This window comes from Euleptes europaea, chromosome 4, assembly GCF_029931775.1.
Source record: "Euleptes europaea isolate rEulEur1 chromosome 4, rEulEur1.hap1, whole genome shotgun sequence".
Taxonomy (NCBI): Eukaryota; Metazoa; Chordata; class Lepidosauria; order Squamata; family Sphaerodactylidae; genus Euleptes; species Euleptes europaea.
Window position 1 is genome coordinate 111,121,566 of NC_079315.1, and position 18,432 is coordinate 111,139,997.

General features: G+C 42.5%; 1 protein-coding gene across 1 annotated transcript in view; it reads right to left on the reverse strand.

Annotated features, from left to right (window-relative positions):
- The window catches only part of DCC (DCC netrin 1 receptor), a 591,765-nt gene that overhangs the window by 113,006 nt on the left and 460,327 nt on the right, over nt 1-18,432 (reverse strand). The window contains exon 16 of the mRNA XM_056849071.1: nt 8,859-8,954. Coding sequence (XP_056705049.1) covers nt 8,859-8,954 — 96 coding nt within the window. The remainder of the gene's footprint in view (nt 1-8,858; nt 8,955-18,432) is intronic.

Sequence of the window (18,432 nt, forward strand, 5' to 3'; positions counted from 1 at the left end):
TTCATGTGTAGGAGTTACCTGTATTTTTTCCCCCTTTCTCGCCTGAAACCTCTCAACATTTTACTCTAAACACCGCTTGAAAGAGCACCATCTGTTTAAATATTCTTGAAAGATAAAAAAAATAAATAGAATGGGTTTATTCACTTGGATTAAGAATAAGGAAAAAACTATTTGCTTGGTTTTGCTCTCACTCTGTGTTGAAAAGCATCTCGCTTTTTTTGTTTTCTCTCTCTCCAGATTTTTAAAATAAATATAACAGAACTGGAAGAAAACAAGATAAAAATAGAAGACATATCACAACAATTACAATTACATCAAAGAAAAGGAAAACAAAAAGTATCCATATGATAAAAATAAACGAGTATATAATAAACAATAAAATATATGATGATAGCAACAGTTATGACCAATAAATATTGATATAATAATTAGCATTAAATGGCGATTATTATAATAATATATCTTAACATAAATCATAAGATACCCTACACAATACTTGATAAGAATAGATTTTTAAAAGTTTGCAATGGGGATTACTATTATACATTTCCAAAAATACTTCCCAAATAATAATAAAAAAATGGTTTGCATATCTTAATGACTATTTCCATCATTCACTGAATGTATTTGTGTGGTTCTGATACTATCTTCTTGCCATCATTTCCCCTTTCCTTCGCCCTCGCTGCCCTCAGTCTCCTTTACCCTCACAGTTATTTAATTCGACTGCCTCTGGTGAGTGCAGTGATTTTGTTGATTCCATCACAATTCCCCCTCTGTGGTAATGAGATGCAAAATGCTTGTAAGCAAAATCAGGTGGGCAGCCCCAGCTAATCAAATTAAACATCAGTACAGGCTAATGAGGGCAAGGGACAGTGAGGGCAAAAATAGGACAATGAAACTGAGATGAAGCAGCGGCAGCTCTCAAGCAAAAAGAACATTAAGGAGCCCCACAATAATTTCCAATGTTTGTTGAAAGCTAGCAGACAATTAAAATGTTCAGCGAAGCAGGTATTTTTGGGTCATTTGTTTGGTTATTATTACATTAGACATTCTGTTCGGAAATGAACATCAAAATTAGAGAATATTCAGTGCAGCCAAAAGGATTATGTTTATTGATTTGATGGTGCCAAAATGATCCAAAGCTAGGAATGTGTACTTTCACTTCTTCAAATTCTCTGTCATGGTTTTCTGAAGCATGGAAAACGCTGTTGCCTTCGGCTTCAACTATCTCATAGGCCATTTATGCATGGCTGTTTCCTCGCCGTCACCCCGCCAACTACTTTGGGGCTTCGCTTTAATTTTGCTTGCATTTCCTGACCGTCAGAGGTCGCCTGGCTCTCCCCCCACGTTTCTGCACGTTTTCCCAGCGTTTTCTGGATTCATGTTTAGGCAGCATCCAGAAAACGAGGAGGAAATGTGCAGAAATGCGCGGGGTGAGTAAGGTGACCTCTGATGGTCGGAAAACGCATGCATTTTTAAACACATTTTTTTTAAAAAAAAATCAATTTGGTTTTGCACTTTTTCTAATCAATTATTGAGTAATTCAGGAGACCAAAACCTCCCTCAATGAAAAATAAAACATACAAGAATAAATTTGTATTTAAAATGTATGCTGACCTGTAATTTCTTTTTTTGGGGGGAGGGCATAGTTTATTTTAAGTTTTTACCCCACTGCACCATCAGTAAAGTACATGACCCCTCCCCCCATCCCCGCACTGTGAGGACTTACACCAGAAAAATATCAAGAAGAAAGGATGGGAGGGAAAGAAAGAAATATTTATTTTTCAGTAAGTTTAACAACCTTGTTCCTTAACAAGCCTGTATGCCCAAATACATCCCCCCAGTTTCCTCTTTTTTTTCTTTACTGATGTGAAAAATATGTCAAGTTTCACATTAGCATAAACTCTTGGGGAGGGGGAATTAAGTTGCTATTCTTTTCATCATCAAGCTCTTCCCTAAGACACTTTGATACAAAAATGAGACAGAACATGATCAATTTTCCTTTGTGCTTGACATTCTAAGAGATGTTCTATGGCAGCATTGCCTGATAATGGAGAATTCTACTCATTTGTGCTTAGAGATTTCAATTTCCACTGGAAAAATGAAAAAAAAAAATCCGAAAGAATTTTGCCAAAAAGCGAAGTAGCTGACAAATTTATAGCTGCAATATTACTGGTTTGCATAGCTGTCGCTGAAAGGTAACACATGTTACCCATTCAAGATATAAAGCATCTTTCTGTTACATCTTTTCTCCCTGATGACATCAAGAAATTTGAAAGCTCGTTGTATATAGGATATCAAAAAAAGAAAAGAAAGGCAGTCTAGCAATATTAATGTTCAGATTTAATCAAGAGAATCCGGTTTCTGAAACATCTCATTGCCTAGCAGCAAAACACAGGTATTTCCATAATCATATCTGTTGGAGCCAGAAAACAGGACCCTAAATACCCTGCCAATTTTCTTCTGTTTGCTAATGTCGATGCAGAGACATCTGTCATTAAGTAATTGCATTATTACAGTGAAAGAAATAGCACATACTTTCCTCTAATGCTTGTTTTTGTAGGGGGAAGCCCATCTTGTTGCTTCACATATGAAACTGCCTTATACTGAATCAGACCCACTGGTCGACCTGGGATAAGATTATCAGCAATCCGCTCTCCTGTCTCTCAGGTAGCAAAAAGTCTTCGAATCATACAATCATAGAGTTGGAAGGGGCCATGCAGGCCATCTAGTCCAACCCCCTGCTCAATGCAGGATCAGCCTAGAGCATCCCTGACAAGTGTTTGTCCAGCCTCTGCTTAAAGACTGCCAGTGAGGGGAGCTCACCACCTCCCTAGGCAGCCCATTCCACTGCCGAACAACTCTTAGTGTAATTCCCCCCCCCCAATATCCAGCCGGTACCTTTCCACCCACAATTAAAACCCATAATTGTGAGTCCTATCCTCTGCTGCCAACAGGAACAGCTCCCTGCCCTCCTCTAAGTGACAGCCCTTCAAATGCTTAAAGAGAAGAATCATGTCCCCCCTCAAGCATCAGTTTTGCTGGGATAATATATCCATCCAGCACAAAAACGAGTCACAACCGTGTTGATGGATGGAAGAGAAAAACTGTAAGATTTCATAAACAAGGAAAATACGTACAGGCTCATCAAAACAAAGGTGACCTTTCACAATGCTTGAAAAACCCTTTAACTGGGAATATCAGTGATGGAACCCTGAACTTTCTGTGTGTAAAGCTTGTGCTTGGCCAATGAGCCATGGACTTTCCCCCCATTGTTTCGGCCCAATGTCCTTTGAATGGCTAGCATGGTTGGACCCTTGCTGAGATCCAAAGCTGGTGAAGGACCCAGTGATCCTGATCAGCACTATGAGAGCCAGCGTGGTGTAGTGGTTAAAAGAGGTGGACTCTAATCTGGTGAACTGGGTTGGTTTCCCCACTCCTACTCATGAAGTCTGCTGGGTCACCTTGGGCCAGTCACACTCTCTCAGCCCCACCTACCTCACAGGGTGTCTGTTGTGGGCAGGGGAAAGGAAGGTGATTGTAAGCCGGTTTGATTCTTCCTTAAGTGGTAGAGAAAGTCGGCATATAAAAACCAACTCTTCTTCTTCTTCTTCTTCTCCTCCTCCTCCTCCTCTCTTTTCATATGGTATCCTCTGGCAGGCTGGAGATCATGAAAATCCTTTTGGATTGGCTACTGACCTTTCCAGACATTGAGGATGTCAGGTGAGATCGCTCAGTGTCCTCTGCAGAGTGCAAAGGCTTATACACTTAAGCAGAAGTGTGAGGTCCTAGGCAGATTACACATCTGACCTCTCTCTGCTTCTCACACGTTAAGAAAGCTCCACTGATGATCTCTAGGCAGACAGTCCTCAAACCCTAGAAGCAAGCCCTGTTATCCATCTGCACTTAGATAGTTCATAATTTCTAAAAAAGATCCCTGCCAAATCTCAACTTGTCTGGAAGATACTTCCAATGACCTGGAAGCCCTCATATGAAATATGAGGTTTTGTGTGTGTGTGTGTGTGTGTGTGTGTGTGTGTGTGTATTTTACATACCTGACATATTCTACACAGCCGTGCCCTTCACAAGTACATAAGGGCTTTATACAACCGTGCCTTGACAAAAATAGCTCAAAAGGAGCCTATTACTGCCATTGCTATGCACCATGACTGAGCCGACCATTATTTAGACTCTTTTTCCCATAATTCATTGAGCGAAATCCCATACTTAGAAAGCCACTGGAGTTCTTTCTGCCACTGACAGCAAAGTTCTTGCTACCTGGTAAAGGAAAACACATGGTCGCTTTATCCACCTTTAATACCTGTTTTAGCCAGGATCGAACGCACATCAGGCGAAACGCATGCGTTCGATCCTGGCTGAATCCTGGCTGAAACAGGTATTAAAGGAGGATAAAGCGACCATGCGTTTTCGCCTGAGAGGTGTTCCAGAAGATCCATTAAAACTACTTTCTTGCTTTGCCGTGAGCATTCTTTCTCAGGAATGATGTGTACCATTGCCTCTCTTCAGAGGCTGTTTCAAGAGGGGGGGAAAGAGGGAAAAGAGGAAAGTTCCTGGTGAAAGTGGCCCTTAGTAATGAAAAGAGGGTTCCAAAGCAAGAATCTTGTGGGAGTGGACGCTCCTTTGGCCAGTTCTTGAAAGAGGAAACTTGAAGTCACAATGAGTATGCAAAGTCACAATCCACATTATTTACAAAACTCACCAGCTAAATATGCCTACTGATATAGTATGTTTACGTGGTTCAAATCACTCTCCCTCAAATAAAAAATGAGAAAACATCATATATTTGGAGGCAGGCATGTTCTCGGAAAGTTTTCCAAAAAATATATGCATATAACTACAGGAGGTGACCTTTGCAACCACTACAAAAAAGAGTAACATTTACAAGGATCTATCCATTGGATTACAAGTGATAAGAGGATAATCTCCCCCCCCTTTTTTTGTTGAAAGCGAAATATCTTTTCTCCCTTTATGTTTTTTTATGGGAATACTTCACAAAACTATACTAGCCAAAAACAGTTGATCATCTCGAGCAAATATGCTGTTATTTAGTTCAGTTGTTCCTGGTGAGAGCAGCATTATCAGTCACTTTCTTTTGCTCTTGTTGACTTGACCCTTCTTCAATATGGCAGGTGACGTACAAGGAAAAAAAATATCCCTCAAATCAAATGACAGATGGTGCTCCAGGAGGAGAAAACAAGGACACTGAACTTAGCATTGATAAAGCATTGCTGAAAGGTCAAAGCATTTCACACAATTCTGCCAGGTTAACATCCAGGTAAGGGGATGGCAAAAAGTGCTGCCAAGTCATAGCTGGCTTATAGAGACCCCGTGGGGTTTTCACGGCAGTAGATGGACAGAGGTGGTTTGCCATTGCCTGCCTCTGCATAGCCAACTTGGACTTCCTAGGTGGCCTCCCATCCAAGTACTAACCCCGGCCGACCCTGCTTAATTTCTGAGATCTCATGAGATCAGGCCAGCCTGGGCCACCCAGGTCAAGGCCCAGGTAAGGTATGCTAATATTATCTCCATAATAGGGGGAGGGGGGAAAAGAAGAAGAAGAAGAGTTGGTTTTTATATGCTGACTTTCTCTCCCGCTTAAGGAAGCATCAAACCGGCTTATGATCACCTTATCCTCCCCTCCCCACAACAGACACCCTGTGAGGTAGGTGGGGCTGAGAGAGCTCTAAGAGAGCTGTGATTAGCCCAAGGTCACCCACATGGCTTCTTGTGTAGGAGTGGGGAAACCAACCTGGTTCTCCAGATTAGAGTCCTCCTCTGATGTGCAGGAGTGGGGAAACAAACCCTGTTCTCTAGATTAGAGTCCACCGCTCATGTGGAGGAGTGGGGAATCAAACCCGGTTCTCCAGATTAGAGTCCACCGCTCCAAACCACCACTCTTAACCACTACACCTCCCTTGCTCTTAGGGTAGGAGGGAGAAACACATCAAGTGAGCAAAATGCAAAGGAAAGATTTATTGGACACTTTTCACACTCTTAGCCTCTGCACTGCACTAGCCTTCTGACATTCTGATTCTAAGCACGTTACACCATTGACTTCAGTAGAGTTAGAAGGGAGTAACTGTCCTTAGGACTGCCCTGTGAATCCCTCTTTCTTTCTCTTCAAATTTCCATCTTTGTTTTATGTCTCATCTTGTCATTGCCAATCTTCGGATTTGTAGTGTGGCTAAGCAACACCGTCCCTCCCAGACCTCTCCATGTTCTAATAATAAGAACATGATGTTCAAATGCATAATCTTCTAACATTATGAATATACAAGTGAGTCTATGAAGCTTCCTTGCTCTTTTGCATGCAAAGCTCTCGCCACCTGCAAAAGGAATCTTGCTCAAGGACATCAATTAAAATTGCTTTCTCACTCTGCAAGGGGCGGCCTTTCCCAGGAATGACCAAAGGTTCGTCTAATTGCACATTACCTACTCCAGTTGGCAGAAGTTGCAGCTTTCCAAGTACTCTGATGGAGGTCTCCCCCCCACTCCAAGTCCTGGTACCCAATATATTTTGAACGAAAGATGCCAGGAGTTGGACCTGGGACCTTTTTACTGGCAAAGAATGAGCTTCCCTACTGAGTGACCGTGCCTTAAATTACAATTTCTGCAATTACAATTGTATTACACACATGAACACACACACATGAACATACATGAAGCTGCCTTATACTGAATCAGACCTTTGGTCCATCAAAGTCAGTATTGTCTACTCAGACCAGCAGCAACTTTCCAGGGTCTCAGGCGGAGGTCTTTCACATCACCTACTTGCCTAGTCACTTCAACTGGAGATGCTGGGGATTGAACCTGGGACCTTCTGCATGCCAAGCAGATGCTCTACCAATGAGCCAAGACCCCTCCCCAAAGCTTAGGAAAAGGCAGACTGGCTTAACCTGGTGGAAAGGGTTCAGTAGTCATTGCCAAAGCCTTTACAGTCTCTATTACAGTTCTGGAGAACACATCAAACTGCCTTATTCTGAATCAGACCCTTGGTGCATCAAGGTCAGTATTGTCTACTCAGACTGGCAGCAGCTCTCCAGGGTCTCAGGTAGAGGTCTTTCACATCACCTACTGCCTGATCCTTTTTTACCTGGAGATGTGGGGGATTGAACCTGGGACCTTCTGCATGTGGTTGCTCTACCACAGCCTTGGTTCTGGTAGGTTGACTTACGCTTGGCACTAGGGTTGTGCAAAAACATTTTGGGTAAATTTCGGGTTTGGGTTTATTGGGCTCATTTTTTGGGTAAACCTGGAATAAGCCAAATACCCATAATGGTAAATTTCAGTATTTGGCTTATTTCCTGGTTTACTGAAAAATTCGGGCCCATTGTAGTCTATGGCGATTTTTTTCGAGGCACCTGGGGTGGGATTTTTGGAGGCAGAGTCCCCAAATTTGACCTTATGGTCACTGATGGTCACTGATGTTTGGTGAACTTTGGGACAGGGGGCCCGATTTTATGGGCCTGCAAAAGGGTCACCCCCATCCTCCAGGCATTTGTGAGCCAAGCTGTCAATCAGTTTTCAGGTTCAGAAGTTCAGCAGCGTTGCTGAGGACTGCTGGAAAGAGCCGATGGCTGGTGGCACCTCAAAGTCTAGGGGCTGCCTTCGTTTCTGGGGCGTATAGCATGATGTCCGTGCAAATTAGCTTCCAAAAAGGCTTAAATGCAAGAAAAATAAGGCACGGAAATCATTTCTTTTGGTGGCTAATGACATCCTGTGAATAGTCCTTTATTATGGTCATCAAAAATCTGCTTCCAAGAGATGGTCATGGTGTGGGGAAACAAAGCCTCTACTTGGGGTGACCTTTTGGAAAGCAGGTTTTCATGGGGTGTGTGAGAGCAGAGCCAGCCGAAGTCTCTCTCGACCACAGGGGCTGTCTGAAGGAGATTGCTCATCCACGTGAATAAAGAAATCTCCTTCAGAAGCCTGGTGGTGTCAGCAGATATTGAAGCTAGCTCTTTTTAGTTGGAGGATATATCCCTCTGGACGGGACTTGGTGAGCCCTGTCTTTTAAGGAACCCTTATGCTTGATCCATATCAACCCACTGAAAGGTTGGTCAGACCAAGCTGGCTCTGATTACACAATCCCCATCTCAAAAGGGCCCCGACTATGGGGCCCTAACAAAATCAGTAAGAAAAAAGAGAGATACAAAAATGAGAGAAAGCACAGAGCTGTGCCTCTGAGCAAAGGTGAATGGCTGAACCTGAAAAAGCCAAATAATTATTTGGCTTTTTAGGGAAGCACCTATTTGGCTTTGGCTTTATCCCCAGGTTTTGCCGTTTGGTGAACCTGAACGAAGCTGAAGCGGCTAATTTCGAATTTATTTTTGGTTTGGGTTTATCGATATGCACAACCCTCCTTCGCACCATGGGAAGAAGACGGCGTCTCCACAGGGGAATGCGGCCCCTGACACTGGAGGCATCATACAGCCCTTCAAGGTTCCATCTCACAGAAGACATGTGCCTTTACCTCTTAACTGCAGCACAGCATAATCTGAATATGTAAATGAGCCATTACAGACCTAACATCACAAACACTTTCATATTGCTTCATGACTCTGGAGCAGCAATGCATTTCAGTGAACCTGATTCAAAACGAAGGGGGCAGGTAATCAAATGATTTATGGGACAGCCAGTATGGACAGTCCCTCTCTAGACTCTACATCTTCCAAGTGAGCCATCTCAAACTCAGTGCATGTAGCATTCATCAATGAAGTTGCTCCAATTGGAGAAAAAATTGATCCACTTACTTTCCATGTTCATTGCTTTCTGAACACAGTCAATGGTTTGGTAAAAAAACAGGTTAATAGATCAGGTCATCCAGTTCAACTCACCTGTCAGAGATCTGGTGGTGGCACTCTCATACAGAGGGACTCCCTCCCCGGCATTGTTAAACGCTTTCAAAGATATGACATAGTGGGAACTTGGTTCTGTAGAGAAAGCAGACATGATACCCTTGGAGTTAATGTTTTGAAGCAGATTTTGACAACAATCCTCTACAGATGTGTAGAACAACAATTGTGCACAATATATAGGGTTGTCAGGTCCCTCTTCACCACCAGTGGGAGGTTTTTGGAGTGGAGCCTGGGGAGGGCGTGGTTTGGGGAGGGGACTTCTATGCCATAGAGTCCAATTGCCAAAGCAGCCATTTTCTCTCAGTGAACTGATCTCTATCAGCTGGAGATCAGATGTAATAGCAGGAGATCTCCAGCTAGTACCTGGAGGTTAGAATTCAAGGTGCAAGCACCAGCAAAAGTAAACCTAAAATAAGGTAACTACAATACAAAATTGCTCTTAAAATGTATATTCAAGGTAATTACTAACAGGCACAACCTTGGTTGAGCAAACAGGAAATTTACAAAAGGTTCAAAGTGAATTCAATATAACAGCCTACAAGCTTTACACAAAGATAAATATAGGCAAAAGTGCTCAATGCATATTATAATTTCAAGTCCATGCATGTAGATTGCAAAATTCAAGCAACGTAGACAAGACGTGGTGCTGTTATATTGAATTCACTTTGAACCTTTTGTAAATTTCCTGTTTGCTCAACCAAGGTTGTGCCTGTTAGTAATTACCTTTAATATACATTTTAAGAGCAATTTTGTATTGTAGTTACCTTATTTTAGGTTTACTTTTGCTGGTGCTTGCACCTTGAATTCTAAACTCCCAAGTAGCACTTGCAGCCGAATTTTGGCTAGTACCTGGAGGTTGGCAACCCTAACAATATATTATATAATAAATGTATTTTTTGTTGAAGTAGATAGTGTTTAGCTCAACCCCTTTGGTTTCCTCTAAATTTTAGATTGAGTTTCGTTTATTCTCCTTTTTTCTTCAGTTGTCCATCAACCCATTTGCCAAGGGTATTGAGCTTTTAGGTGCTTCCCAGCCACCTGGGTTTTTAGCTGCATGCAGGCAACAAAGAAAGCTTATTAAGCCTACTCATCTGCTGTACACAACATGCAGGCCGTAATCAATTTAATCAACTATTTTTATATGAGGTTGTTCTTGTAGGGTGCTCATCCTGTGAAAAGGCACATGTCACCTGGGCCCTGCTTGTGAAGAATGTCGAAGGAGTCCCTGTAGACAAGCAGAAAAAGATGGAACAGCATTGGTCCCTGTGCATTTATGCTTATTGATAATTTCTCTACTTACTAAGTTTCCCTAAGAGGTAGAGGAGCAGGGACTATTGACCGCTAAAGCATATAGATAAACAAAAGGAGGAGAAAGGTAGCCAGGGACTCTACATTCTCCACCCTCCAACAGCTTTCTCTGCTTGTGTTGGCTTGTATGAGTCAGAATTCTTAAAAGTTAGAAACTGCCTACGTGTGGCTTCATTTCATGTCTACAGCCAACCTCTCAAATGCTGCTCAGACCATTCCAGTAAATGAAGTGGTTGTTTATTTCCAGTCCTCCAATAGGCATGCTATATCACTGAGCCCATAGTGTTCTTAAACTGTTGTTATTTGCTAGCTGCGTACTGAATTATAGTGCTGCCATCCTCAGGGTGGGACCTGGAGATGTCCTGGAAATATAACTTCTTTCCAGACTACATAAATCAGTTGCCCTGGAGGAAAAAGCTGCTTTGAAGGGTGGAATATATGGTGTTATACCCTCATGAGGTCTATCCCTTCTCTAAATGCCACCCTCTCCAGGGTCCACACCCAAATCTCCAGGAATTTCTCAACTGGGAGTGGGCAAACCTAGCTCTCCCACCTCTCAGGGGTGGATGTATCGAACTCTTTGATGTGGCCTTGAGTAGCCATTGCAAGTTGTGTTGCGTCTCCCTTTCGTGGTATCACCAGTGATTTCAGTGGGACTAGCCGGGCTGCCTACCACCTATCGCTTGTGATTTCACCTGGGGTTAGCCAGGCTGCCTACCAGCTCAGTATCCCATCCTCGTCGCCAGTATTATGTACGCATGGGTGATACACGAGGCCGGAGACCGAGTTCCAACAACCACCGTTTTATTAACAACTGGAACTGAACTGTCAAACGCACAACATCCCACTTACATGCCAATCCCAACCACCCGGAGCCACGTCCCCCCCCCCTCCGTGATTGGGCGGCTATAATCCGTAGTCCAATGAGAAACTTAGGCAAAGGAGCCTGGAGAAAACCTCTAGCTCAACATGAGCCTTGCTTCCAACTGCATACATTACACAGCCTCTGTAAATAACTTGGAAAAGGAGATGTATTCATAATGTTCATTTTAAAACTTTCCATCTTACTGAGATGCCTAAATAATGCTGCCTAAATAATGTGGAATCCTTTGACTTGATTCCCAGTTGCGACATATTTCATCAAAATGTGGCAGAAGAAAGGTTTATAATTTACAAAGCATTGTCCCGTATTGTCAAGGGACACAGGCCCACATCCAGAAAAGAATCTTTGTGCTGTTTGACTTCCGCTAGATTGCAATTTTTCTCCTTCACAATATTTTTATCAGTTTTAAAATGAGCTCAGTACATTTAATAACAGATACAACATGTGAAATACATATATTCTGGGCCTCCTTCAGCCAACTGTTCCTCTAAATTTCACTAAGGTCCATGGAAGAGGTAAGCACATGCTTAAATCTCTCCTATTAGGGTTGCCAACCTCCAGATGGGCCCGGGAAATCTCCCTCTATTACAATTGATCTCCAGACCATAGAGATCAGTTCTCCTAGGGAAAATGACACTAAATGTGGGTGAAAAATCCGGAACCAGAGTACATGCTGAATACTCTTTACCTGGCAATAATGAACAGTGTTCTTTTAAGGGATGAGTGACTATTCCCCTTTTCATTTCTTTTTATAGCCATTTATAGATCTGTCACTGGTTCTGGCTCTAAACCCCCCCCCCCCCGCCGCTGTTGATCATTGCTTGCACTGTTTACAAGTTTGTATGTGCAAATGATGTGGTATTTATGGATACAATACCCACCAGCCGTATAATATAATCATGTCATGTACAACGCTGACCAATATACAGATAATATTGAAAAATGCATCCATTTTACAGGGGGAAATGGTGCGAGGCAACGAACAATGAAAATAAAGGATCATTGGTTTGATTTGCACATGAGAGTGATAGGAAACAAGGATTTTGCAGCTGGGGAAAAATGGGGATGTGAAATCTGAAAGCATTCCTAGATCTGTGAAATAAATTCGAGAGTTCAATATTTGAGGCGTCTGATCTATCAGGGCGAGTTTTATCAGAGCACAGCGGCTGCCACCCCAGCACAAGGATCTTCCATTTATTTACTGCTTCCATTTATTTACTGCTCAAAGACCAACACGTCACAAGCAAAAAAGAAAAGAAAATGCATATAAAACAAACAAAATATCTAAGATAACATTCATTTCAGTTTTCACATTGTATGTATGTATGCATGCATGCATGTGTGTGTGTATGCATGTATGTATTTATTCGATTCATAACCCGCCCTCCCCCGTCAAAGCCAGGCTCAGGGTGGATAACATTATGTTAAAATCCATCAATATAATCAATACAGAATAAAATTAATTATAAATCCTGAATTTAAAAACACTAAGGGCGAAAACTCACGGTCGCTTTATCCTCCTTTAATCCCTGTTTTAGCCAGGATTGAACGCACATTAGGCGAAATGCATGTGTTGAATCCTGGCTGAAACAGGGATTAAAGGAGGATAAAGTGACCATGCGTTTTCACCCTAAAATTCCCATTGAAACTGAAGCCTGCAGACGGCACCTAAACTAACCTCATGTTGCCAGAGATAGGCAGGAGGTTACCCCTCAGTTAATATAAAGTAAAAGGTGAGGATAGGGAGGCCAGCAAGATGAAATTTGTGGCTGTCCTCATCCGTAGACCTGGCGGAATAGCTCTGTCTTGCAGGCCCTGCGGAACTCTTTAAGGTCCCGCAGGGCCCTGATGTCACCAGACAGAGCATTCCACCAGGCTGGAGCCAGGGCCAAAAAGGCCCTGGATCTTGTCGAGGACAACCGCACACTCCTAAGAGTGACCACCAGTAGACTGTTATCAGACGATCATAGAGAGCTTTGTGTTTTTTTTAATAAATAAAAACAACGAGTTAAAATTTTAAAAGATAGTTCCATTAAATGCCATAGACAAAATTTTTGTCACCCTCAAGGACACATTTGGATCAATATCTGCCAGTAGCGTAGCTACAAGCTCTTGCTTAGTATTAGGGCTCCATTTTTGAATATAGCTATATATCCATTTCTCACAGGCCAGGTTCTGTTACTGGAGTTAAGCTGTGGCGATCATTTTGTAGGTGGCTCCGCCTCCCGAGGCAGCCATTTTTTTTGCTGCGCCCACCATGCCGTGTTAGAATCCCAAACGTGCCCGCAGGCTCGCAAAGATTGGGGACCGATGGTCTAACCCCTAATTGGGCTGACTCGTTCTGTAACTACAGACCACAATCCAAGCTTTCTCCCTAAATAAAATCCCTCAGAAAGACGGCAATCAATTTTAGAATCATTGGTTCTTGTAGGTTATCCGGGCTGTGTAACCGTGGTCTTGGAAAATTCCAAGACCACGGTTACACAGCCCGGATAACCTACAAGAACCAATGAACTCTAACCGTGAAAGCCTTTGACAATAATTTTAGAATCATCTCCTAGTTTCAGAACCACCGATCTAGAGAACTACTGAATGTACTGGGGGGGCGCGTTTGTGGTTTTTACAGTCGGAAATTTGTTCCCCAGATTGGAACTGGAGAGATCATAAACTGACCCATTTGGGAAGGTATTGGCGGCTAGAATGGAACCCAGCCGCTTACAGCGTCAAACCAAGTCCACCATTCTTTCAGTCGTGTGCTTGTTAGAGCACCGAGGAGCTCATAAACTTGCCAGACTGACACCCTCGATGTGAAATTCCGTATTTCTTTCCCTTTTATAATCCCAGACATGCTCGGGATGATTAATCCTATTATTCAAATGCCACATGAATCAATATTACTTATTTTACAGTGCTGCTTAATGATTCCCTACCCCCATATTTCGTAATTACTTTTATGTCCTACATGGATACATTTGGTTAATGATACTAATGAGATGGATGGTGCGCTCAATGCCAGAAAAAGGAGCTAAACTTTTTTTTTAAAATAAAATGATTCTATGAATATCTAGAGTGGTTATCCATTCCTACCACTCAAGGGTGAACAGATCATTCTTACAGCATTATTCATTCCATTGGCATTCGCCGCAGCCTTATTGGTCAAGCTGAAATAATTTGGTATTCTGGTAAATTGATACAGAGATATATTCATTGAATTTCCACTATTAGCTTTCGGACTAAGGATGTGATTTGCCCTGAATGAATTTACACAGGGCTCCTTCCCACAGTGGTGCAAGAGAAGTTGGGGGCGGGGGGGAAGCGAGCATCGAAATCCCACAATCATAGGCCTGCCGTCTCTATAGCAACATGGCTGCACTCAAGAGCTCCTCCTGTCCCCCAGCAAAAGCAGCTTCAATGGCTACTTTCATTACTGGCAAGTCGCTGGAGAGAAGGGCTTAAATAGCCCAGCGTATCCCATTATCCTCTGTATGTGCCGATATACCTCATGCATCCCTATGACACCAAATCTAACTATTTTTGGATACAGGTACCAGAAACTCACAAAGGGCCAATTCTCATTTGGCTTTTTTTGGGGGGAGGGGGGAAGAGTACTCATAAGAACATAAGAACATAAGAAGGGCCCTACTGGATCAGACCAAGGCCCATCAAGTCCAGCACCAGCAGTCTGTTCCCACATTGGCCAACCAGGTGCCTCTAGGAAGCCCCCAAACAAGACGACTGCAGCAGCATTGTCCTGCCTGTGTTCCACAGCACCTAATTCTCTCTGATACTAGAGAGAATAGGCATGCAGCATGACTAGTATCCCTTTTAACTAATAGCCATGAATACCCTTTTCCTCCATGAATATGTCCACTCCCCTCTTAAAGCCTTCCAAGCTGGCAGCCATTACCACATCCTGGGGCAGGGAGTTCCACAATTTAACTATGCGTCGTGTGAAAAAATACTTCCTTTTATCTGTTTTGAATCTGTCACCCTCCAGCTTCAACAGATTACCTCGCGTTCTAGTGTTATGGGAGAGGGAGAAAAACTTCTCCCTGTCCACTCTCTCCAAACCCTGCATAATTTTATAGACCTCTATCATGTCTCCCCTCAGCCGCCTTCTTTCCAAGCTAAACGGCCCTAAGCGTCCTAACCGCTCCCCATAGGACAGTTGCTGTATTCCCCTAATCCTTTTGGTTGCTCTTTTCTGCACCTTCTTTTTTAGGTGTGGTGACCAGAACTGTACACAGTATTCCAAGTGTGGTCTCACCATAGATTTGTACAAGGGCAGTATGATAGCAGCAGTTTTATTCTCTATTCCTCGTCTAATTATGGCCAGCATGGAATTTGCCTGTTTTACAGCAGCCGCACACTGGGTTGACATCTTCATTGAGCTATCTGATCTCCAGCCAATAGAGATCAGTTCACCTGGAAATTAGACTCTATGGCATTGAAGTCCCTCCCCTTCCCCAAACTCCACCCTCCTCAGGCGCTACCCCCCAAATCTCCAGGTATTTCCCAACACAGAGCTGGCAACCCGAACCTGACCACACATTTAGATATATACTAATCTGCCCTTTTTCATTTCATTTTGGTTTGTATGTCATCAGTGTAAACCTTTTCATTTCACCCATTTTTGTTACTGGGTTTCCCAATTCTTTGGAACGGAGTAAACTTAAGGAGGAAAAAAAAATCAGTGTGAAGAAACAAAAAAGAAAAGTGTGAAAACAAAGGCTCAGATTTCAGTTCCCACAAGGGAGAAGCAAAATCAAAACAGGGGTTTTGGAGCTGACTCAACAGAGCTGTGAAATTCAGCAGCATCCCTCTACAACACTCCATATCTATGGCCAGCTTAGCTTTGTCTATACCCTCTTGAAAGCAACACACAGGATTATATAATGCCAAGGAAATCTAACATTAAAGAACAGCGGGTTGGTGCCAACACTATGCAGAACTAGCAAAAGGATCATAATGTACCACCCGAAGGGACAAAACAGCAGGTATGATTTTCTTCCTTAATCTCTGAGAACACTCTGCGAGCTGGGAGGGATCCTTACTTTCTAAAACCAGAAACTCTGCGAAAACATCCACCGGAGCTTCTTCCGAGCCTTAATTTAGAATATTTTGCTAGAGCAGGTGCATAATACAGCGTGACTGATGCAAAGCAGACCAAAAGCCCTTCTTAAATTTTTTTGAAAAAGCATCCCATTTTAAAGAACCTTTTAATCCTATTAACTGCCTTTAATCATATTAGCAGTTCTCATTTATATAGCTTTTCTTTTTTTAAAAAAAAGAGCCATATTAGCATAGCATTAACCTCTTATCGAGGCAACATTTGCCAAGGCAGTTAATTTCCTTCACTGTCTTGAACCACAGCAAGACACTCCTTAGAAGATAGTTTCTGACTGCCTGGCACTAAAGGGTTGGGTGAGGTGACTTCCAAAATATCTCTCTTCTCAGGAGGGCTAAATCTGAGTTAATTAAACTTCTCTTTGCATGATAACCCTATTTTTGCTCTTTTATGGTTGTGGATTAAAGCCAAACACTGGGACAAGTACCTCTTTTTCAGAGCATGGGGATAAGAAAATTGTTATTACAGATTCAGGGAAGTGCCTCAAACAGCCCGAGCCTATGAAAGGTTATGTATGTATTTTAGGGTTGCTAGCCTCCAGGTCCCAGAATGACAACTGATCTCCAGACTAGAGAGACCAGTTTCCCTGGAGGAAATGGCTGCTTTGGAGAATTTTCTTTGGAGAGTCTTCTCCAGGCTTAGCATACCCAGCTCCTTCAACCTTTCCTCACAGGACTTGGTCTCCAGACCCCTCACCATCTTGGTTGCCCTCCTCTGGACACATTCCAGCTTGTCTGCATCCTTCTTAAATTGCAGTGCCCAAAACTGAACACAATACTCTAGGTAAGGTCTAACCAGAGCAGAGTAAAGCTATACCAGCACTTCATGTGAATCAGCTTCCCCTGATGTGTACACTAATGCTTCATGGTTGCCCTGCTTTTCTGTGACTTACTAAAGGCCACATCTCCTCCACAAGCCGGTCAATGACGCTAAATGTATGGACCTCCAAAAGGGTGTCCAAACTTCTTTTGCAAACACATTTCTGCAAAACCTAGGGCACGAGGAGGAAATATCTCTGTGAACTACATGCTATTAAGAAGATGTCGTTCTTGTTCTCTTATTTTATGTACCTACGGACAGAGTAGATTTCTCAAAGAAGTCTGAAAATTAGCCATGTTGGGGTCTCATTAGAAATTCTCCATGCTTCACTACACAATCAGGCACATTATATTAATGCAGTTCAAGAGATTAACAGTAAATCCCATCTTTACAGGAGCTTTTAAGATGTCATCCTGTCGTACCCCACACCTGCTCTCCAATTTCTCACATGAGATACGTCCTGAATGACTCATAACCAAGTGCCGAGGCCTTTTAAAAGGCTGCCGCTTAAATGCACTTAGAAGAAAGTTCGACCCCTGCGGAGACATGAACCTTTACAACTCCCACAGTGCATTGCAAGTTCAGAGCATTCAATGTAAAGCACATAGCTTAGCCAAGCTTGTTTTTTTTTAAAAAAAGAAGACACCGCGTGTGGTGTCTATTGTGCAATTGATGCAGCAAACAGAACTGAAACCAGACAAAGTTGGAAGGCCAGGTGTGAAGTGAAGAGGATGGAGAAGAGGGATGGAGAAATGAATAAAAAATGAGCCACTAAAATATAATAAAATACACTAAAAACATGCCCACCCAGTGGAATGGCTCTCCTAACAAGGTCAGGAAGGAAGGATCCCATATTTTTAACATTCTGCGAAGTGTGTAAAACAGAATGGTTTAGGAGGGCCTTTATTATGAAGGGATTATAGTGGCAGTAAAATGGAATTGTCCAAAAGGGTTCTCTTTTTATGTAAAAGGATTAGGATTGCAGTTTTAATTTTTTCCCTTTGTATTGTTGCTTGGATGGATTATAATAATTTATTTCATAGTTCTCTAATTTTGCAATCTAATTATATTGCATTGTGTTGCACATATTATATTATGCTGGTCTTGACTGCATTGTTTTCTAGTTCTTCCACCTTGAGTCTCAATGAAAAAGGTGAACTATAAATGGAGACAAATAAAAAGAACATTTATAGGAGAAATAAAATGGCTCCCATCAATGGAAATATTTGATTTTTGCTTTGTCAGTAAAGTTACCAGCTCCAGATTGGGAAATATCTGTAGATTTTGGGGGTGGAGCCTGAGGAGGGTGAGGTTTGGGGGGAGGGACTTCAATGGGGTATAATGCCATAGAGTCCACCTTCTAAAGTGGCCATTTTCTCCAGGGTAACTGATCTCTGTCGCCTGGAGATCAGTTG